The following is a 23593-nucleotide window of genomic DNA, read 5'->3' as shown; positions in this document are numbered from 1 at the left end:
GACAAAGTATTTTCTGGCTCCATCAAGACCTCTGATAACCCATAGAAGTTGCAGGAAGGTTAAAATAAAAGGTGGTGTAATCCAGGAGACAGCAGAGCTCCTTGCTTCTCTCTTGCACACAGACCTAAGTTTCACTCGTGGTGAAGCAAACATTTTTCGGCTGACTGACCTACCAACCCAATATATCTCCTCTGCTATTAAAAACAATGCTTTGAAAGCCTTGTCTATTTTAGAGTGACACAGAAGAGAGAAGATAACTACTTCATTATGCAAACGTCCACTCAGCTTCCTCCATCTCTACCTAGGAAGCCACAAACGAAAGGGATCTCCAAAACGCCACCCAGCCATTTGCCAGCACAAAGCCCCAGAGCTGCAGACAGCTCACCATCCTCCCTCCTTGCAGGAAAAGCCAATATATTTCAGTTAATATGCATGACAGAAGCCCGTATTTTCTGAGAAAAAAAAAATGGATGCGAGTATCTTCTAAAAAGACTAATAAACAGACTAATAATGCCTGCGTACTTTATCCCCACCACACACAAGCAAAGCACAAATTTCCTGCTAGATCATATGCAATATACAAAACCACTTAAAAACATGAACTCATAAACATATGGTTACAGCTTGCCACGAGATTTTTTTCTTGAAAGGGCACAAGCCGAGCAATTTTGAGCATCTTCTGAAAGGATGAAATTGCTGCCAACTCAAATCTGAATCAGCTATTAAACACCTCTACAAATTACCTTGATGTCTGAAGAAAATAAAACAGTCAAATGCTAGCCAGAAACGTTAGAGAATGTGGGATGAATCACAGCGTGACGTTGCTGTTGTGGTTGAAAAGACACATTCATGATTAGGTGACGTTATCAGACGGTGGGTAACAATCACCCACCAATATGTATTTTTTGGTAGCTGCTTTTGAGAGCTTCTCAGGTCCAAGGATTGTGTGCAAGTATGATTTATTTTTGGCCAAGAAAGCAACATTCTCACCTCATCAGCTACTTTATCTTCCCATTAAGTAGAAAATTCCTCTTAAACCCTCTTTTGTTTTTCTTTAAGGACCCTCCAAAAGAGTAAACAGAAGTTACAGAAAAGGTTTTCTTCCTCACACATGGAAGAGAGACATTTTTAATCCTTCCAGTTAAAGAAAGCCAATCTCCTGTATCACTTTCAAATAGCTGGAGGCAGATGCCCTTCTGCACCTGACTTTACTCTCTCTAACGTGGTTGCTTCCTGACACATTCAGAAGGATGAAGTGGATAATGAATGACAGAAAGGAAAGTGCTGTCAGACTAAGAAATAGGGACCCAAGGGGCAGACGTCATTTATCTGATGGGGGGGATGGAAGACTGGGTCAGAAGTAACAGGCTGCTTGGTCACCTCACTTCTTGAAACAGCAATTATAATAGATATTGGTACACATATAATTAATATTGGCAGCTGGTTGGACCTGATGATCTTGGAGGCCTTTTCCAACCTTAATGATTCTATGGAAATATGTATTACTGTATCCCAAACACAAGGCAGATGTTGTCAGCTACTCACCTGCCACAGACCATGGGGGATCTGCATCTCCTGGGCAGCTACACCCTGTGGAGACCCTGTAGATGGAAACCCACACTCTGTGAGGCAGAAGGGGATTGGAGGAGAAGGAGGGACAGAGGAGAAGTGCATTAAACAGGGCTGGCACCTTGGCTGCTCACAGACAAGCACATGCTGTCCTTTACACCGATTAAGGGGGTGCACTGCTTCTTACCACCTTTCAGCCATGCCTCCAAGTTAAGGAGGCACGGGAGGTGCCCTCGAGGACCCTTCAACCCAAGGTGGCCCATGACAGCCACAGGAGGGACGAGAGGGTCACTGAGGCAGGAGCACCTGCCCACACCTCAGGCTAACTGCCCACCAGCCAGGGAAGATTTCCTGCAAAGGGACATGGAAAGGCTGCCCGGTCCCACCAGGTCTTGCCCGCTGCCCAGTCCTTGGTCCCATTCACCTGCAAATTGAGCACCAAGAGTGGTATGGCAGCCCTGCAACCAGAGCAAATGAGACTAAGTACTGAAACGAGGTGACTGGAGGTGAATGACGAGCCTGACATGGGTTCTGCACAGCGTCCACATGAGTCCCGCCGTGTGCAGACCTCGCCGTTTCGGGCTGGCCGGTCCCTGCAGCACCTGTACTGGAGCAGAGCTGATCTGTGCTGTCAGATGGGTGTACCAGCACCCAAATGCACTAAAAACAAGGCTTGGCACATGGTTTATCACACATAAAAGGAAACCAAGACAATGGAGTGCAAGTCCAGAGGATAAAATGTTATTTCTCTCTGAGCAAAGGGAACTTAGAAGTACAATAAAATACTCAGCCACTTGGTGCTTCCATAGGGTTTGGTTAATAATGCATACAAAAACAAATTGGATGATTTTCACCTGCATTACTGATGAAAAGAGTTTGAAATTGCGTACTACGCATTCGCTCCGGATTCTTCACAAAGGGTGCCATTGACTAGTCTGCAGATCACCCAGAACCGATGCTTTGAATACTTATAACCTGAGCATATTAATTCAGCTGTGTGCATGAGGCCAGCTTGCTTCTAAAAACAAATAAACGCGTTTTTCCAACCAGTGTAAGTGGGTTTTGTTTTGTTCCTTTTATGATCAAATACAATTCCCTGGGCTCTCCAGAAAAGTGCTGTACCTTCTGGGCATGTAGGTCAGGGCCTGGAGCTAGAGCACATGAAGCCGTGGGCTTGTGGCACCTCGCCGTCCCACTGCATCACCTCGCTCTCAGCCCTGGACACTCAGTTCTGATGCCTCTGCCAAGGCACTGACGCTGAGCTCCACTCCTTTATCCTGCTTACTGCATACTCACCTGTGTCTTTTGGGGCATGGTTTTTGTATTTCCTATTCATCCCGAGGCTGATGCTAACACTAGGCATCTGCACAATCCAGGGAGAACCCCATTCCCCAAGGTTCTCTGCTTCTTGAAGCTACATCAGCCAATCTAACATGAGATTTCTCTTCCTACAAGCCTTGCCCACTTTTTTGACTAAAACAGGTACAGTGACGTTATTACCAAAACCATTCTATCATTCAGTTAGAGTATTTAATAAGACCTTTCTGCCTGTCTTCCCTATTTTTCCCAATTGCTTTATCTGTTTATGCATCTTGTTTTTTCATGTTCATTCAGGGGACGCATCCCACATGGGACTAAACCCTTTCTCCAGACTCCTGCAGAGAAAGAAATGATATCTTTTGAAAGACAAACTTACGCTACCTTTTTCTGAAGCCTGTATTACCTTCCCCCCTCTCCCTCTAAGCCTCAACCGTATTGGCTGTGAATCAAAATCATTTTCGAGGTTATTAACCTGCACTGGAGAGCTGATGGGAGAATTTTGCACATCTTATAGAATGGATTCCTCTGGTTTACATAGCAGCATAAATAGTTATCCCCTGGCATGATTAATACACTGAGCGTACCTGCAATTGTTTCAGCTCTGCTCCCATTTTGGGTTATGGGGTTCCTTTAACTGAGGTTGTTCTTTAAATTAAGACAGTTTGAGATTGCCTTGAAATGCAAATTCCTAACGCAGCTTAGCAACAACAGCTAAAGGAAGAACCATTACAATTAGAGAAGGCAGAAAATATGATTTTTAAAAAAAAAAAAAAAAAAATCACCTGTAAGTTTTTTGTTAAAACTTGTGAACAACATTATCTGGCTGTTCTCTGCTGTACAAATTATGCTTTACTTCGGTAAATACCACTGGGCAAAGGCAGGAAAGCTGGGAAGGATGTGGCAGTGGAAGATGCTGTTTCAGTGCAGTGTTGTCGATCCTGAAGTCCTTTTCATCTCTCTCCAGCTGGATCCAAAATGACAGTAGTTTAGGACACTGCATTTTTTGAGGCTCTGGGTACACAGGAGATGTATTGCTAGGGGTACAGGACAAGGCAATGCAAGGCATCCTCACCAAGAGCAGAGCTGGGGGTGGGGGGTGGGGGGGCAAGGCTGGAAAAGATGCGCCAGGAAGCCTGCAACACATATGCAGATATTCAAGCACCTCAATTCAGGCACTCACATTTGAAAACTGTGCTCCGAAGTTTACTGCAAAGGTCCAGCAATACCCATCTCTTCTGGGGTGAGGAAAACTGAGCACCTGCATCAGTAGTACAGCAGGTAAAATTCATAAGCAGCATACCCTGCCTCCACCACATGCACTGGCAGCAGGAGCCCAGAGGCTCCATCCACAAACGGACTAACATGAGGGATGCTAAGAAAGCACCAAGTCCGAGGTCAAGTTGAGAACTGACATTGCTCTGTACATAAATCAGATTCTTTTACAAAATAACTGATTTGATAAGCTAAAAGAACAAAAAGTTAAATTCTACATTCAATACTTTGGTTGCTGTATGAAAAAAGTCCTTTACAAGGTCAAATTGAAAGTTTCCATCACACCAGGATGGTTGGAGTCCAACATGAGATCAAGAAAAATCATGCAGTAAGGACTGCACGGCAAACTTACAGGTAACTACTGTCAGGGAATCATGCAGGAAAGCCAAAAAAAAAGATAGACATATCCTCAAACACAGAAGCTAGATAGCAAAGTAAAAAGTATTGATACTGCTCCAACATAACAAACGTGGCTGAACTGTCATCTGGAGTTATTTTTTTTTGTTTTTTTTTTTATGATGAAAAGATGGATGAATTGCAAGGAAGCTCTAAACTGCACTGATCTGACTGCACAGGAAAGCGGCAGCACAGCATTACTATCCATGCAGCAATGCCTCTACATTCCAAGGAGAGCAAGGGGCTTCAGGACAGCAGGTTGGCGCATTTCACAAGTACTGTGCAAGTCAAATGAAAATCCTCGTGCACATGTGCACATAATGACTCCATTATGAAGGACTGTCATCTGGAGAGTCCACCAGCTGAACTCCTCAGAGTAAGTCTGTTTTCTGGGGATGGTGTGTAAGACAATATGTGAGCACCTCTTCTTGGTCAGAACATGGCCCTTAAATTTGAAAAGACAGTTTCAATCTCAACCAAATCCCGTACTACTGATTTGTTTTTTGGAAAAAAGAATGACATGAACAATTTATGTCCAATAGCACAGTACAAGTTTTATTTTATGTAATTAAGATGGACAGAAAACCGCTTTAATATGTACCATGCATCACAGGCATTATAATAGGCACTATTTTTGTTTCTAGTGCCATTTTAGTTCTCAAAATACTCCTAATACTCTTCTTCCTTATAATTTGTTCAAACATGAAGAATAAACACCTACTGCAAGGGAGCTATTGCTAAAGCACCAGCCTCGCTCAGGGCACAAGCGGCCACTAAGTGCTCCCTTGGCTTGATGCACTGTCTGTATTTTTATGCATATCTATACAGGGACGATCCCTCATTTCTCAGCTCTTTCCTCTTTTTGTTTTATTGCATCATTAGTCATCCATGGAGACGTGGCAACCAATGGGCGGAAATGCTCTTGATGCAATGTGAGAACACCATCAGTAGAATTAGGTCTCCAGGCTCCATGCTAAAGGGTTTAGCCTTCTCCTATATGTACTGGAGCAAAAAACACTTTCCTTCTCTGTTCAGATGATTTAAGGCTTCCGCAGACAAGTTCTCCTCCATGAAGTCCTTCTCCACAGCAGAACAAGCAATGAGAAAGTTGAAGCATGTCACTTCAATGATCATGCTCTTTTGTTAACAACCCAAGAATCAAAGTTTTTACATTCTTAACAAGGCAGTAAGTTTAAGCCTTGTTTACTCCCTACTACTAAAGAAGAAAGGGGAAAACAGTATTTTCATGATGGGAAGTACTGGAGAGGAGCTGGGTTGCCCACTCCTGCAGGCAGCACCAAGATACACCGTGTGAAGTCAGCATTCCAGTACAGCTTTATGTAAAAGTCACCATCTTCTTTCTATACAACGGGGGGGGGAAGAGAGAAATTAACCTATTCACAGGCATGTGTCAGGCACTCATAAAACAGCAATTTAATTTGCTTGAGCTGTAAGGCAGATAAGAGTCATAGTCTTCTGGCAAGCTACACTCCCTTCACTAGTGTGAGACAACTGCCCATTAAACTACTGAAAGCAACACACGTTGGCAAGGAACAAATTCAGAAAGTCAGCTCAGTCCTCTTGTCCTCATTCTAGTCTGACTTCAGGACATGGAGAACTTCAACATCGCCAAGAAAACCAGGGCGTTTTCATAGTTTTCAGCCCTGACTGTGTGACAGAATGATGTCAGAAATCAAAGCAGTCTGGAGAGAGCCAGCAGTAATATTTTAGCACGTTAGCAATCATCCACTATCAGATTGATAACTTTTTTCCTCATTACACTCTGCTATTAAGCTGAGATATTGAACAGTTCAGTTTCTACCTGCTCCCAGCCTGTTCTGGTCATGTTTATTTTGTAATCATTAGGCTTAATAAGGGTGATGAAGGGGGAAATGGGGGAAAAATGTTGGTAAAACACTTCTTTCAAATGAAATATAATAGCTATTAATCCATGCCAAGAGCAAATCACCCTTATGGTATTCTAGAATGAATTAGACTTCTGGCTCTGTAACACTGGCTTTTCCAGAAGGCTACACATGAAAATTTTCAAGAGCACAGGGAGAACATCCACAGATGAGCAACGATCTGGACTCAAAAGACATCAGCAGTATATTCTAAATACCATGCCCATAGGAAAGACAGTAAAACAAACATTAGAGAAGGAAATAATTAGGCCAAATTAATAAAATGTCAATTTTCCCCAACACATACGTATTTGAAATGGAAAAGTGTTTCTCCATTTCATAAAACATCACTTATGTGAAATTTGTGTGTGGAGTCTGACCAAGGTTTTCTCAAGTGCAAACCCCCCACAACTGCCAAGCTTCTCAGCAAGCTTGCACATCTCTCCCTGGGCCTGCCCAGCTGCCAGCACGTTTCCCTCCCTCTACAACACTTGGAGCCTCTACTGTATCCTCCTGAGATGGGATCAGCACTAAAAAGAGCACTTAATGTGGGGACAAACTAAGACCCTACACCATGCCAGAGCAATGCTTTCTGGTTTACTCTCAACTCCTTTCTCAGTTAAACCAAACAAGCTATTCGCTTTTTTTTTTTTTTTTTTGTGTGTGTGTGTGTGTGTGTGTTTTGTTTTTTTTTCTGGACCAAGCAACAGCCAACTTAAATCCTGCCACCATGTGCACCCATTACAGCTGTTTCTTTGCATCAGCATCAAGCTTCCCCATTTCCATCACCCAACCACGTCATGCACTCTGTGTATGACACTCCTCATAGGGATAAACACCTAATTTACACAAAGGGGTGCTCAGGAAAGCAAACATCCCATTCTGCCTCAGCCTCAACACTCATCAAGTGCTGCACTGAGAAGTGTGGGCATTCCCAGATCTAGTCTTGAGAGTTCATATCTAGTAAACATGCTCAGTTTACACACCTCAACACTATTTTCTTAACTGCCAAATTAAGCAAAACTCAATCTGGGCTGTTACAAAAATTAAAAGGGAGGCTCTGAGGCTGCAGAAGCCAGGGCAGAGCAGAGCTTGCTCTCCACTCGCAGCACGTAAGGGAGCAGAGAGGCCCAGCCAGCCCGTGGCCATGAAGCAAGCGGGCGACCTACAAAAAGGTAAGGTAAAACCTTATCCCAGAGCTCACTGCTATTAGCCAGAGCACATAACTCCTCCACCAGCCCAGGATGTCAGGAGTCAACACTTTCAGCGCTCGCATGTATTAGTTATGAATTTCAGAAGCATCAAGTGAGCTACAGTTGTGCCTTTTTTAGCCTGCCCTGGTTTATGTAATGAAATTTTCCCTCCTGTGATCATTTTTAAATCACTACCACAGCTTTGAATAGCTGATTTTTTTTTTCCTTCTTGATTTTATTTGCAGAAGTGAGGCGTTTCTGTAGAGAAAACATTAATATTAATCTACAAAGCTGCTCATTAATTGACAGCAGAACTGAAATATGCTCCATTTAACACTCCGTAACAGCAAAAATAGAAGCATGTTGACCCCACGACTGAAACCCAACTGCAAGTACCCCCCACAAGCTTATCTGAGAAGAAACTATGAAATAAGGAGGCGGCGCCAGCAAACAGGCTTCATTCTTCATTCTTCCTCTGCCATTCAGACAAAGTAACACTTCTCCATACGCTGACATTTGTCGCTGTAGATGCTGCAGCTTCTGAGGGGAAAGAGGGGTAATTTATAAACAGTTGTTTGCTAATCGAGTAAACAATTCACTGCAGTGCACTTTAGACAAGTTCTGTTCCCAGACTGCCAGACCGAATTTGCAGTTTTTTTTCTAGAGGTGACTTCGTACAAGAAATGTAAATACTGCATACTTTTTTCTTCCTCTTAAAACCCCTTTGTACTAATGACATTGTTTTGGTAGACTTAAAATGGCACATTCAGAGTTCTCTGCTTTGAGAATAACAGTCTCCCAACCTTTATTAATAGCTTCAGGATGTTATTCTTGGGAAAGACTTCCTGCACTTCCCTATGGCATTTTGAAAATCCCAGTTACTCCACAAGGGCCCATCTAAACAGGTCAGCAAGGCAAGTCCCCCACAGAGGGATGGAAACACTACTTACTTTTCTACTTACCCTGAAGGTGAATTTCTTCAGGCTTAGGAAAATATGCAGGGTTTATGGGAGAGTCTCAAGGCTAAGGCATGTTGCATTTACTGAGGAGCACGTTTGCAAGGTCAGCAGTAAGCTCCCTCTCACTAACAGCTCTGTAAAATGATGTTACGGGGAATAACATCCTAAACAACCACAACCCAATCTAACGAAGGCTCTGGCAGGACTGTAAGAAAAGCTAACACTGATGCTGTGATGACCACGATGCTGAAACAGAACACAGACATCTGTGGCAAACTTTCACATGAGGATTCTTTCTACTCCTTATGGAGCTCTTCAAAATTACTAATTTGTAATATTAGAGTGAATACTTAACTGATTTCTGTTTTCAGATCAGAACAATTCTTAACTCAGATATTCCACAGTTTGACAGCTGATCTGCATAATATTGTGAATACAGCACATAACAAATCTCAAGACAGTGAAATAAGCCTTCAGTACATCTCTTTTCTGCATGACGTGATACAATGCAAGACTTATGGAAAAGGCCTCCTGAATGCCAATTGTAATTCATAGGTATTGGAAAAGTAAAAATGTATTTTTAGGACACATCATCCTTGTAACTTCCTCAGGGCTAATAAAAACCCAGCAAAAAACTTTAACCCATTACCTGTTCAGACATTTGTCGCCTAGGTTATTTATCTCATTGTTTAACTTAGTAAAGCCCTCTCCTTCTCTTACTGACTCAGCCTGACTAGTGTTTAAAAAATCATCTTGGAATGTCCCCACATAAATACACTATTCTACTGCACATTTATTCCCATTAGCTTTTGCTTACTATGAGCATTTTTTTTTATTTTTGTCCTTTGACATAAACTTTCAAGATTGGTGGCAAACTTTCAGCTCAGAAAATGAGCAGGTATCTTGCAAGATCTAGCCAAAAAACCCTCTGATGACAAGGATGGCCACCTGTGGAGGAAAGCAAGCCAACGGGATGACATGCCTCCTGCTGCGGTGGAGGTCATGGTCCTGCCATCCTGCTGCAAGCCACGGGGCTCTGACCCATAGACCAGGAATAGGGGCACGACGCTTTACCCCATAGCAGGAATAGGGGCTGCTGAGGTGTACTCTGAGGCCCTGGGTTCTCCAGAATTGTGAAGGGAAAAAAAAAAAAAAAAAAAACACCTCTGGGACTATGTATTTGGCTCTTTGATTCCCTGGCCTCCTTCCCAACAGGTTTACAGTAAGAAACGTCCGCCTTGCTTGTTCAAACCATTAAGTAAGACATTTATTTTGCAAAAGTGAGATGGAAAATTGAGATTACCAATAAAATTCAAAGGGCAAAACAGCAAGAGAACCTGCTGGGACATCTCAGCCCTCTCCAGCTTTCCCAACCATCAATAAAAGCAGCTAAGGAAACAAAAATGCTTGAATTCCCCAACAGTCACAATCTGTTCAATAACAGAGCACGAGACTAGGAAATAAATTACCCTCTGAGCAGCAGTTATGAGCAAGGTTAGTCCTGCAGTGTTAAATATTTCCAACTAAGCAGGGTCTTGAAAAAGGCTTGTTTTTTCCAAGAAGGAAAACAATGTACTGCAGATAGCTGACAACTGATAACAAGCAGGAGCTGCTGAAGAAAAGCAGAAAATAAACTTCCTCTCTTTTCATTCATCATGCAGCTCTTGAGGTCCAGTTGTTCCCTCCAGATGAACATTACCAAGAACACCACCTCCCTCTCTTATCTTGTACTGACTAGGAATAAACACATTCTTTGGTGAAAAAAAGATCTCCCACGGATTTAGTTCAGTCCAAATTTTAACACAGGAAACCAGTGTTTAAAGGAGATCTCTGGAAATTGTTGTCATTTTAGGGCACATTGACCACCCAGCTGTAACAAAGGTCTATGCTCAAACCTAAGAGTTTTACAACCTCTGTGTTGCGTCTCCCCCATGGATTACTACAAACTGGAAAATCACTAGGCTTAGGGACAGAAACTAGCCCACAGTCCATAAGAATATTTTCCCATGTATGTCTGCACTGAAATTCACAAGTTTTACACCACTTTGGAGTAGCAAAATTAGCAGAGTTTCGCCACGGGCTGTTATTTCCAACTGAAGGTCTTTTATCAGTATTAGAATTTGGCTTTATTTCTCCAATGGCAGCAACTGCCACAAGACGACCTGGACAAGAACACAATGTTTTGAGCTCAAAACCCTGCAAAGGTTCATTTACATAAGGTTTCACCCAGCTGTGCACAATGTCCTCTCAGAAGCTCCTATCCCTCTCCATCCTCCCAAGGAGGATGACAGAACCAGAAAGGAGGCAAAGGCTGATAAAGAGCAAGAAGCACCACAACGTATGATTAGCTTGAAGAAACCTGTAACGCTATACATCATTAGCAGAAAAGAACTTCAAGTTTCCTCCTACTTCAAGATAAGAGTTTGTATCAATTCAGCGGTGATAAACAGTCCCTTGTGAATCTCTACAGGAAGGATGCGGCTGCATAACTACAACAGGATTATTGCTTTTCAGGATCTGCATCATCTCAAACCTCAGCTTCTGCTTTTATTTTTAATATGAGAAAGCCTACCCAGTCTTATTTCATGTTCTAGTTGCTTCACGAAATAGCTGTTTTCAGTCAGAACTGAGAGGTTATAAAAATATTCAGCAAAAGGATAGCAAAACATCTTGTTTTTATTAGTTTTTCAGTCTTAAATTCCTATGTATTCAGATTGCATTTAATTATCATCTCCGCCTAGATGTGCTACGAATAGCAGCTGCTGGGATACATTGTAATTTCCATTATTTTAGAAGAATACACTGCAAACATAAATCTTTTAGATACAGAGACATCAGATCAGTTTCTCATGAACAAAATCCTCCATTTTCGCCAAGAGTCATCTGCAAGTGCTACACAGAAGTTTGAGACCAGGACCAATGTATTAAACAGAAAGAAAAGTAAGAAAACTTTGCTGAAGGACATCAAAATCTCCTCACTTCCCTGACCTTATTCCCATTCATTCCACTCTTTCTCTGATTTCGCCATCTCAAACTTCAGGTCTGCAGAGAGACTTGGCAAATGGAGCCATGGGGAGATGTTCCCACTCCGAAGAGGAGGGAGGTGAAGTCTCACCTGTGTTTCCCCTGTGTGTTCAACCAGGGCACAGCACTCAGGGAGCACGTATGTATTTGGAAATCTTGTCTCTGTGACTCAGGACCGCTGTTGGATTTCCCTATTTCACCCACTGCTGCGTGGGACAGCTACGACCAAGTTACCACTCAAATCACACCCAGAACCCGCATGATGCAGGTCTCACCCACCAGGACAGTGCAAGCACCTTCATCCCCCCATCTTGACTGATCCGTAACATCACGCTGTCTAACTCAAGTATGAGAGACACTGGATTTCTATAGAACAGAAGCCCCCTTCTTTCCCCATTGTCCTGTTTTTATTCTCTCATTTTCCACTTCACATTACTTTAAAAAATAATAATAATCTTACAAGTAGAGATGACCTGATTTTGCAGTTTAAGCAAGAAGCAGGAAGCCTCTCTCTCCTTCCCCAGATCGTTTATTCTGAGCTTTCTTTGTAGAACCTAGCGCATTAGGAAAGGGCACAGGGCTCTAACAGTTCTTCTTGTTTTTTGTAGATCAGCTTTCAAAGTAAACAAGCAATCCAAAACAAATCAAGCCTAAATCAAGCCTAACAAAAGAGAACATTTTACCTCTAATGATCCTTTAATAATAGTTTGGATTGCTAACACTGGAGTCTTTCAATCTGCATACATAGTCTAAATTATATAGCCATACATTTTAATAGGCAGAAACAAAGGTCAAAATCCAGGCACTTTCATGTATACTATTACGATGAAAAGTCCTTTTATTTTACATTGCAGTTGTGGGAGTTTCAGTAAAAGGGAATCATGGAACAGTGGGGGAGACAAAGATACTTGTGCCTCCCTTTTCAGCTGCTATTAATAAAATGAATGAGACTTTATCTAACCAATTTATTTGGTACACAAAACCCTCCTTCAGGACAAAAGCAGTCTTTGCATAACTGCTGAGAAATAGAAAAATAGCCCATCAACAACTATGATCTTATGTGAGGAGAATATACATTCAATTATGCTTCCTCTACACTGAGGACCCTTTTTTAAGAGGTTACACCTATGCATTTTCTTCCCTGAAATGGGGAAAATGAATGTTTAACTGCCCACAGACAAACTAGGCTCTTAGAATGCATTTACAGAACAATATAATCTATAAAAAAGTCTGATAAACTCCAAATACTCCTCCCTAGCAATGAAGACCACAGCTTCTGCTGAATTTGCTCCAGCCTTGTTCAATAATACACTGCAAAGAGACTGAGAACAAGAGCCGTAGATGTGAATATGAGCGGATCCCAAAGAAAGCTGGACTTTGATTTTTAAAATGAAAATATTTTCAGGTCATCTTAACACTAAAATTATTAAAGCATTGCTTAAGAACCTCCCAGGCAGTTCTCTCTGCTGAATGTAATGGGGAAGCTCACACCAACGGCATGACTTGAATGAGGACAGAGATCTGACGCTCAGCTGTTCAGGTGCTTGACAGCATTCACATGAAGACTTTAATTACTGTACAGTTCCCCCTTTTCCACTGACCAGAATTTTGCAATACCTTGAGAAACCTGAAGTGGTTTTACTATTAATATTATCACATAGATAGCTACAAAGGAAGCATTTGATAGGTCTGAAGTCATTAGCTCCCAGCTTTGACTGCATTTTCTCCTCCCCTGGTACCAAATACTGGCTTAAACGAACCATAAGTTCGGTTTTGATGACTGAAAATGAATTATTTAATCAAATAATACCCTTAGAATTTAAGTGCAACATTGTGCAATTACTTATCATAAATTATATAGGGTTTAGGATTTTGTTTGTTTGCGCTTTATAAAGAAGTCAGTACATAACCTGTAGCTCACCTGTGTTGATAGATTTGCTCACCTCATGAAACACCTTAGTTGAGCACTGCAGCAGGCTGCAGGATGGTGGTCACAGACAGCACTGTGTTACTCCTGCCTAAACTGTATTTCTGTTTGGCAAGCTCGTATGCTAATACCTGTGAGATTTATTCAGACCTTCTTTCCTAAATCCTGGCTCAGGCGACAGTGAGTGTTCCCACTGCCCTAACAAAATGTTATAATCTTTCCTTCTATAAACCCTGGTTTGCTTCGATTCAGCAAGTCTATTAGTTTCATATGAGATCCTAAAAAAAATTATATATATATATATATATATATATATATATATATATATATATATATATATATATACACACACACACACACACAAATATACATACACACATACCCATTTGCTGTTTTGTTGGAGTTCTTTTCTGGAGAAAGGAGCAATATTCCAGTACTATGTTTATAGACCCCTATTGTTCTCCCTGTGCAGTCATTTAAGTGCGAAGAGTTAGTTTTGTGGCTTTAAAAATAATTACTTTATACTCAACAAATATCAAACTACATCTAATCATGAACACAATCACTGCCTATAAAACACTGCCACTGTGACAACCACGATTTCATATCCTAGTTGATCTCATGAACATTTCATGATATAAGTGCAAGAAATACTTACTTCTCCCTGTCTAATATGAGTAAATAGCTGCATTTAGATGAGTTAATTATTAAGATGCTGTAGAATTAAAGTGACGAGATGATAAAGCTGGAACACTTGCATTTATATTGTACTACATATGAAAACAACAGAGCACAAACACCCCATTTCTCTCAGAGACAGGCAATACAGAAGGCTCTCAAACACCACACAGTAAATGAACACAGCAGCTGAACATTCATATACCATATCCCAGAAGACTGCTAGAAACAAGTTTTAAGTTGATAAATCGATTTGAAAAAATATAGGAACAAGCATCCGTAATGGTGCTCATGTAGGCTGGGCCTCAAGAGTGCAAAACCAAGCCATCTCAATGCAACAGCCACACAAAGTGCACACTTCACCTACTTACGGCAAAAGACTTGGTGAGAAATCCTCGAGGATTTTTTAACCCGTAAATAACCACAGATTTTACTTCGGGGAGTGGAAAGGAAGGAAAAAAACTAATCAAATTTTATCCTGAATTGTAGTAACTCCAAATGGAAGCAGTTTGAACAATGCTCAATTTCTGAAAGCAATAGTTTAAGAAATCCTGGAAAATTAACAAACAGGTTTCTGTTCCACCTTCACACTGACAGACGCTTTTATAATTCACAGGAATCTATGAAGACATGTGAAGCCCACTGTGAAGTGCTGAAGCAGATTTAGCTGGAGTTGCAGACTGCTGCAGCAAACATGCAGGCACTTCTTTATTCGATGTATACCTTCTGGAGAATTCTCGAGTGCTCCACATTTTCACACCACGTCCACAAAAAGCATGCAAAGTCGCATGGCAACCTTCTTATTGTTCTTAAGCTGCCAGTTCCTTAATACTCTCCTGGGGTATTAACACCACTGAAGAGATGACAGCGAAATGCTATGAGTACTCCCAAGCAGACCAGGACACAGCTGATACTAGCACACACATCAAGCTGTCTTTTGGGACCACACACCTCAGACAGGGGCACGATGGTATTTTGATGGCAAGCGATGGCAAGTACTGTTACTGGAGAGAGCCAAAAACAGCAAAATTGTTCTATTGAGCAGGGCTCAACGTAACATTACCAAGTTTTTTGCAAGTACTCAGGCAGGCCACAAAACAGTCTCAAAAGCATCAAATGACTGCTAGAAAAAAACCTCACCACCAAAAGAGGTGGGATAAGCTCCATGGAAATCCTCAGGTGAAATACCCACCAAAAGGTGGGCGTGTAATGAAAGCAAAGCAACCAGAAGCATTTTACGATCTCACTCTTCACTCTTATGTCCTACAGACTTCTCCAGGACTCTGAGTTAGAGGGGATGCAGCACCAGATGTGAACACACAATGAATGACAGCAAATTTGAGGAACACAGCTGGCAACCGCCCTTGCTCCTTGGGCCCATATGTAAACTCCTATTGTTGGGAGCTCTAGGAATAATCTTTTAGCACATCTACATTGCCCAATGGATGGTCTTCAAGTCTTACAAACATGCTGGCACCACGAAAGGGCAGTTTCCAACTGGAAGCTACTGAGATGTCTTACACAGCTAGAATGACACGTGCTATTTCTGCCTCCAACAAGTCCTAACGATGTTTGTTCTGCAATAGGGTAACCTCAAGAGCAAAGGCATCAGTCCTAGAGAACCTCTTAAGCTCAGTAAGCCTTACAAAAAGGTCCTGCCCTGTTACCTAGTGGTCTCAGTGCTGGACATGGGGATGTAGAGACGTATGAGTAATGACAGAAATAAAATTCCTCAGAGGAGACAGCCCCAAAAGCACTTACTTCCATGGAAAAACAAAGACATGAATGGGAAGCCCATGAAGGCTGCAGGACTCCAGTAAGGAACAGTATCTCAGACTGCAGGAAAAACATACCCAACTCCTGCATGATATAAAAAAAAAAAAAAAAAACAAAAAAATAAAAAAAAAAAAAAAGCAGAAGACATTAAACAGATGAGTGAAGAAGAAACTAATGCCACAGTACATTTTTACAAAACCGGTGGGAAGTACGGTGAAAGGTAGCTTCTTCAGAGGCTACTGATTTGTTGGCATACTGTGCAGAAAATCCCACTTTGCCATAAATGTCTAATTGACTTCTTCCTACGCAGAGCCCCTTATGGACACTGAATAAATGCTCTCCAGTCTCAAGAGCCACCTAACATCTGTGCTTTGAGATGCTATTTTTTGATGTTTGCTTGGGAAGGCAGATCCAACCCTCTTGAAAAGAGGTTTAGAGACTCAGGTAGAGCACAAAACACTCACATTGAAAGGCAGCTTAAGTTTTTAAAGTATAACTGCCTCAACTGTGTTAGGAAAAACCCCGATTAGAGTGGATGCATCCATTATCACCTTCCCAAGCATCTTCAGGAGATGCTGACAGGTGGCAATGTAGATTGGAATACCCAGCTATGTTACCAGGAGTACATCTGGAAAAAGCACTGAAAACTGTCTGGGTCCTCCAACAAAAAAGCTGCAACTTCGTGGTCCTATGAATGATATGAAGGGCCACCAACCCTGAGAAAGTCTAGTGAGGACACTGTTTGGGCGCACACGGCAGACAGGCAGGTCCCCACCTGCATGGACTCAACTCGGCCTCTGCGCACATCACTGTGGCACACAGCACTGGCACGAGATGCCCCAGCAGACACAGAGCTCTACCCATGCAGAGCTCTGCCCATGCAGAGCTCTGCCCCCCCCCCAAAAAAAAAATTGGGAGCAAAGGCATTTAGTCCACTTAATTCCAGCATGGGCCTCTGTTCTCCATCTCTCTCCGGTTTAGAAAAAACAGCCCTACCAAATGCTTTCTGAGAAGAAAAGGAACTGACTCAGAAGACCCTAGGGCTAGAAGAGCAATTATGTCCTATTAAATCAGATTCTTATTGAGACTAGTCCAAAAGAGACAACAGAAGGGTCAGAGAGAGGTGACACACAGACAGACTGAATGCAGTATTTGTGCACGATCACATTTAGTAGCCAAGAGTCTGCAGTGATCACTCTCCCATTAAAAACAACAAAACATAACAAACAAAAAAAAACGTAACTGCGTAATTGCCAAAAGCAAATAGGAGAGAAGGGTGATGTACCCCATCCAGCACACCTTCAGAAATGAGAACAAGGATAAGCACGCTGACCAACAAATTAATGATAAGCCTTATGGTACCACAAAACTTGGGCAAAAGCTGTTATAACCCGCAGGCGGCAGCAAGTTGATGTCTTGAGGACGACAGACAGTATCTACATGCCTACTCTGGTTTTTGATTCAGCAACAAAAATCCCAACAGCCTGAGGAGTTGCTTTGAGATCCCAAGAATCTCATCTGAGACCAGACAGCTCTGCTGCCTCTGATGGCAGATCTTCTAGGGCCTCCTGCATTTCTCTCTGTAGTTCAAATGGCTGCAGAGACTGTATTTATCTTCCTCTGTGTTCCCTGAGCTTGACTTGCTTGCAAATCCTGCACTTTCTAGGAACAGGCTCCTTCCCATGATGTCTCCAACACCCCAAGCCCCACGTCCCCATGGGAAAGCACAATTAGATGTTTCATTGCTTTGGAGTAGCTATGAAGAACAAAGCACGAAACCAAGTCTCCCAAAGGAGAATCTCCTTGACTGAAGATTAAAGTAAAATGAAATTTAGTGGGTTTTCCTCTCAAATGTCACTCTAAAAGACGGGCTGGGGAAAGCATAGACTGCTTCCCAGCATGGTCTCAGAAAACTGTTTCTTCCCTTCTCATCCCCACAGCACCAGGAGCCCAGTGGGTGTTAGTAGGGTTGCAACTTCAGTACCAACTTGCAGGACAAGCAGTCAGGGAGGATGTTACAGCCCCCACTGCCGACACAAAACGATAAGCCACAAAATAGTTCATTCAAGTATTTTAAATCCCCTCCACACAACTCACTCTGTTACTTCTTCCAATATTTCATAGGAATAGCAACAAGCATGAAAGAAGGGCTCTGTAAACCTATTAATATACTTTCTAAAAAAATCAGAACAAAAAATTAGAACTGTTTATAGTGGCATGACTGCTATCCACGAGAGCCTAAAACTTCTACACTGTCACCTGATTCATCTACAGCTCTGCCAATATATTTTCTTTTCATAATGCAGCCATCAAACATGACATCCTGCAGTTGACAGGTTCAGACACAGAGGGAGCACAAGAGGAAACATTTGGTTTCAGATGTGGGATATCACATTTATCCTCATTAGTGTGAGGTAACACCCACACATAACTCAAGGCTGTCAACACGGTACAGATCTGGATGCATCTCTCAGAAAGAGACCTTTCCAGGTTTTCACATTTTTAAGTGCTTTCAGAAAGTTTTAGAAATGTAATGCCTAAAAAAAGCTTTGAGACAACCAATCCAAACCTGCAAAACGAGAGCCTGGAGAACACTTCTTCCTTTTCCCCTTAAGGAAAACTGGAGGCAATGGCCTAATTCTAGAGACAGAATATGACTGACCATCAGAGATAAAATTGAGGTTTCTTTCAGAGCAAAAAAATAATAATAAGACAAAAGTCTGTTCAACGTCTGCTCATATTAGTATGTATAAGCAGCATATTTACTAACAAGAAAGGCAGTATTTTTGGTTAGCTTATTTTATTCTCAAAATTGCTTTACTTGCAGTCAGAGTGCCAGCACAGACTAGTTCAGATGCATAAGCCACAGCATCACTTATCCCTCTCTTCAATACCAGCTTCAAACATCCTGAAGGCATGCTTCTGCTGTAGGTGGTCAGAGCACGCATGCTATTTTTTTCCATCAGTTTCCACCCATAATAAATAAATACTTATATCACAAATAATTTTCACCTTCAAAGCACAGTTTTAAGAGAAGTTTTTGGCTGTTGCACGAGAAGCAGTGATCCTCGGGCTTCCACGCTCAGGACGCCATGTGGCACTGTGCCACAGGGTTGTCCTTGAGAGTGACCCAGGAGGGCTCTCCAACAAGCAACTCTCCAACTCTTGCTTGGTAGCTCCTAATGGCTGTACCTCATGAAAGCCCATGAGAAAGTCCACCAGAAAACCAGGTAATCTTCCACTTAAATCCTGCCTGTATTTCAATTACTTTTTTTAACAACAAACAAAAGCCTTTACAAAAAACTTTTTGGAATCAAGAAACATATAGCCAGTCCAAAAGTCCAGACACATGGCCAGAAGAAGGAAGTCTACTAGACCTACTTTTACAGACGTGATTGAGAGTATTACTAGTCTCATCCTCTCAACGTGGTAACTAACTGCACATCTAGCTTAGCCGTGCCCAACTGAAGAGCTATTCTATACAAACACCCTGTAAAGCCAGTGCCTGATCAGTGCACATTTAGGCTTTAGGGTGTTTAGATTAAGAGCTCCTCAATCTGGTGGATGTTTCCCTCCTGTTGGGCCTGAAGAACAAAAGGTGATCCAGCTGAAGCATGGTACACACGAGAGCCATGTTCCTACCTCTCACACTGGACAAGAGCATGCTGGAGATGGAGAAAACGTTTTCCCTTTCAACCTTATGCTGCTTTCCCTACTATCGTATTTCACCTCAGTAACCTCTGTCAAACTTCACTGTATTGGCCAACTCATCATTTTAGGGTCTGATCAGTTCATACCAGCGCAGCTCTGGCTCCTGATCATAAAAAGATATACCAGGAGGGCAGGACAACAGATGCAAGGTAAAAATAATAGGACAACAAACACACAGAGTCAAACCTGCTAGCACTGGTACTGCTGGGCTAATGCATGAATGAAAGTGACTGTGCGTGCAAACCTGGTATCAGGCAGCAGCGAATTACCTTTCTGATAGAACCAAAGAGAACATGGGAAAGCAGAGTCCTGACACTTTGCTGAGGTACGGTGCTACAGCTATTTCCACCCGAAAAATATAGCAAGTCTGGACTTACTTTCAGAAATCGTAATCAAGCCACAGTAAAGAAAGAAGAGTTTGGGTATTTACACTCATCATTATTCAGCCTTTTAAGACTCCCTGAGCTCAGCAAGTGTCGTGGAGGTACGTATTCTAACATCCAGGTTAAAGAACCAAAACACTCAAGGATCATAATTATAAAGGTCTCATCAAGACTAGCAGAATCTTCAGGTAGAGCCTTACAAGGATAAGCAGAAACTTAAAATGGAGACTATGGCTGCTTTACAGTGATAACAGAGAATGCAAAAAGTAACAGTGAAAGTGATGGATGTTTTCAAACCCATCTTACTTAAATTATGATTTACAATTAGTCTAAGGAAACATCACTGATGTATCTCAGACTTCTGGTAAGAGGCTCTATCTAAATGTTAAATCATAAATTAGAATCTTGCCTGACAGTACTGGTTATCAAATTATCTTCATGAGTAATTTTTATTCATATTCATCACACTTATAAGCCCAAGCAAGGAAGGAAAGAATACATGGAAGAAACATTCGCAGTGTTTATGTGATTTTTGAGAAAATAAAATATGTCTCACTAATATTCATAAAGACAGGTTTTTCCAGCAGAACTCTATTAAGAATAAAGTTGTAGTTGTTTGTAGTTTTTTGTTTGCTTAATAATTGAAGAGATAGAATGATAAGCTGAAATGAGCAAATGAGCCTGCTGTCATAACCATAATCCAGCCTATTTGACAACATCATCTCCCATTTCCATTACTTCATCATCACTCATTGCATTACATCTAACCAAAGACTATAAACTCTTCATAATTTTGTTTGTAAAGCATTATGCATATTTACATAGCTATCTAAATAATCTTAAATTAAATTACAAGACTGAACAAATACTGGTGGAGAGCCAAGTCATGCCCTCATGCACAGAGAGCTGCCTGAAGAGCACGGGTAAGCTAAAGAGCCAAAATGACACGATGTTGTCTTGCACATACAGTTGTGTTAGAAGACAAGAATCAAGGGACAGAGTTTGAAGCAACAGTTAGAAACATTTCTTAAATTCAGGGAAGTCACAGTAATAGCACACCCTAGATACATCAAATAAAGGTCATCTAAGTACCCAACCAAATATGTTCAACACTCCAAGCCATGGTGGGAAGAAGTCTGCTCACAAAGCCCCAAAAATCCTCTCCAAAGAATGCAAGGACACTCAGAAGATGAGTATGCACCCATTGCAAAGGCGCTCTGTTGTTATAGGGCTTATCCAAGGGACAACGCTGAACGTAACATCCAAAAGCAGTCACGCAGCAGAAACACCACAAGCACGCCTCTGACATGATGGCATTTTGGTAAACAAACGCAGAACTGTCCCACAAGAAACTCTGTACTACAAAAATACTTTACTATAGAAAAAAATAATATTCAGGTATTGTTTTAAAACAGTATGTTCTTAGTGATAGGACAGATCCTGCACCTCATCAAAATAGTTTCTGTTTTCAAATGGAGTAGGACTGAAAACCCTACATCTTTCCACGTAATGCTAGGTTGGGAACATATTGTTTGCTTTGGAATCTCCCACTAAATACTTCCTAATGCAAAATACCATTTGACTGTGCAGAATGTATAAATATTAAAAGCTAATGAAATTAAAGGTGTGCCCTGAGAAAGGATTTAACCTTAAAAGGGCAGAACCTTAAAGCTGTTTTCTGAAGTTAATAAAGAGCCATTGCAACTACACAACATTAAGATTTTGGCAGGAAACCATGTTTAAAGAATGGCTTACAGCCTTGAAAATATTTCTGTTTAAAAGAACAATTTAAGAAATTTATTTGTGCATGTACAAATATATATAAACACACAAGTTACACATAATCTGGAGTTTTCTCATATTCACTCAAAAGACACAGGCAAGCAGGAAACCTCTGTTCCCCTTGTGTATTATCTGGTCAAAATGCTTGCAAGTGTATCAGATGGCTCTGGTAAGCAGCACAAAGAGATTTTGTAAGCGTCTATTCATGTGTATTGTACCAAATCAAACCAACAACTTATTTGTTGTGTTAGTTGCATTAAAACAGTAATGTTTCCTTCACGACACTATCAGATGCTAGAATAGGGATGCAACAGTAGACGGACATGAGGCTCGATCAAGCTTAGTAACTCCTATAGATGAACATAAACTTCCTATGAAATTATACATAAAACATGCCCAATTCAGCATACAAATTCAGAGAACTTGGAAAGAATAAGGCAGAATGATAATAGCTGACGTTTTGGAAAAGCAGAGTGCTGTCAACACCCATCCAGCTAAAAGATTTTCATAAACCCGACGGCTCCCAAGAACAACAGAACACCACTGCTGCTCTCATGTTCCACCAGGAAGAAAGAATCCTGCCACGACACATACTGTGACAAATCAGACATGCTAAACTGCAGATGATGCACTTATTTTGTGCACAAGGCAGAAAAATACTATTTTCTATTATGAAACACATTGCTTCTGCAGAGATCCCACGTGCTTTGACACTATTTAAAAGCTCATTCTCACAACACCCTATAAGGTAGCAAGCTATTACCACATTCTACTTGTTTTACCATGATTTCCCATCTTCATTACACCATTATTTCTGTTACATCCATAATTTATACAGCAAAGAACTGATATTGCCTCAAAGCCAAAGAACTATATTTAGTGGAGGCTTATTCCAACAGATCTCAGTGCTGGGTTAAGAGCTTTAACCCTCTTTCTTTATATATGGAAGCACACAATTCTGGTATGGAATTTTCCACACAATTCTTCAACAGCCATATTTAGATGTTTTTAACCTCTTTCTTCAAAATGATTTTTCCCATGAAATACAGCTTTCATCTGCATATGTTGCATAAAAGGAAAAGAACTATTAGCACTTTAAACCATACCTTCCATGACATACACCAGGGAACCCACATCTCCCTCCTTGATGATGCAGCTGTCTTTGCCATACTCCACAGGATACATACAATCCACAATCTCCTGGATCTGCGACAGTTCCAAATTCTTCATGAAGTCATTGTCAAGGATTGCTTCCTTTATTAGCTCCTTGGACCTGCAGGGAAAAAAAAAAAAAAAAAAAAAAAAAAAAAAGGCAAGATTTATCCATTTGTCTACCCACTAAACTCAATAGTAGCACATGAAGTTTAGCACAACCACATCCCGCCCCAATGACCATTTTGTTGGAAAAAAAATCCAATTTTTTCCTTCAAAATCTGATGAAATATATTTGCAGAGAAATTAAAGAATAAAAATATCTTGTAACTAGTTTTGTAAATAATTTTAGATAGTTTTGAAATGAAAATAGATCTCATGCAGTTGCAAGATCCCCTTTTAGCTTTGAGTTTAGCTACATCTGTAACACAAAGAATAACAGAGCTATTTGAAATATCTTCCATATACAAAACTGAAAGGCTATACAAACAAGAAGTTCAAGGATTACGTAGTTTATTATGTTTCTATTAAATGACACAAACTGGAG

General features: G+C 41.2%; 1 protein-coding gene across 2 annotated transcripts in view; it reads right to left on the bottom strand.

The window, feature by feature from the left end:
* Positions 1-23593, bottom strand: part of PRKG1 (protein kinase cGMP-dependent 1) — a 466513-nt gene that overhangs the window by 386240 nt on the left and 56680 nt on the right. For both annotated transcript variants that reach the window (XM_035330176.1, XM_035330177.1), the window contains exon 2: positions 23001-23167. In XM_035330176.1, coding sequence (XP_035186067.1) covers positions 23001-23167 — 167 coding nt within the window. The remainder of the gene's footprint in view (positions 1-23000; positions 23168-23593) is intronic.

This window comes from Oxyura jamaicensis, chromosome 6 (genome assembly GCF_011077185.1).
Source record: "Oxyura jamaicensis isolate SHBP4307 breed ruddy duck chromosome 6, BPBGC_Ojam_1.0, whole genome shotgun sequence".
Classification (NCBI taxonomy): Eukaryota; Metazoa; Chordata; class Aves; order Anseriformes; family Anatidae; genus Oxyura; species Oxyura jamaicensis.
The sequence above is the reverse complement of the archived record's forward strand: the minus strand, read 5'-3'. Positions and strand labels throughout refer to the sequence as shown.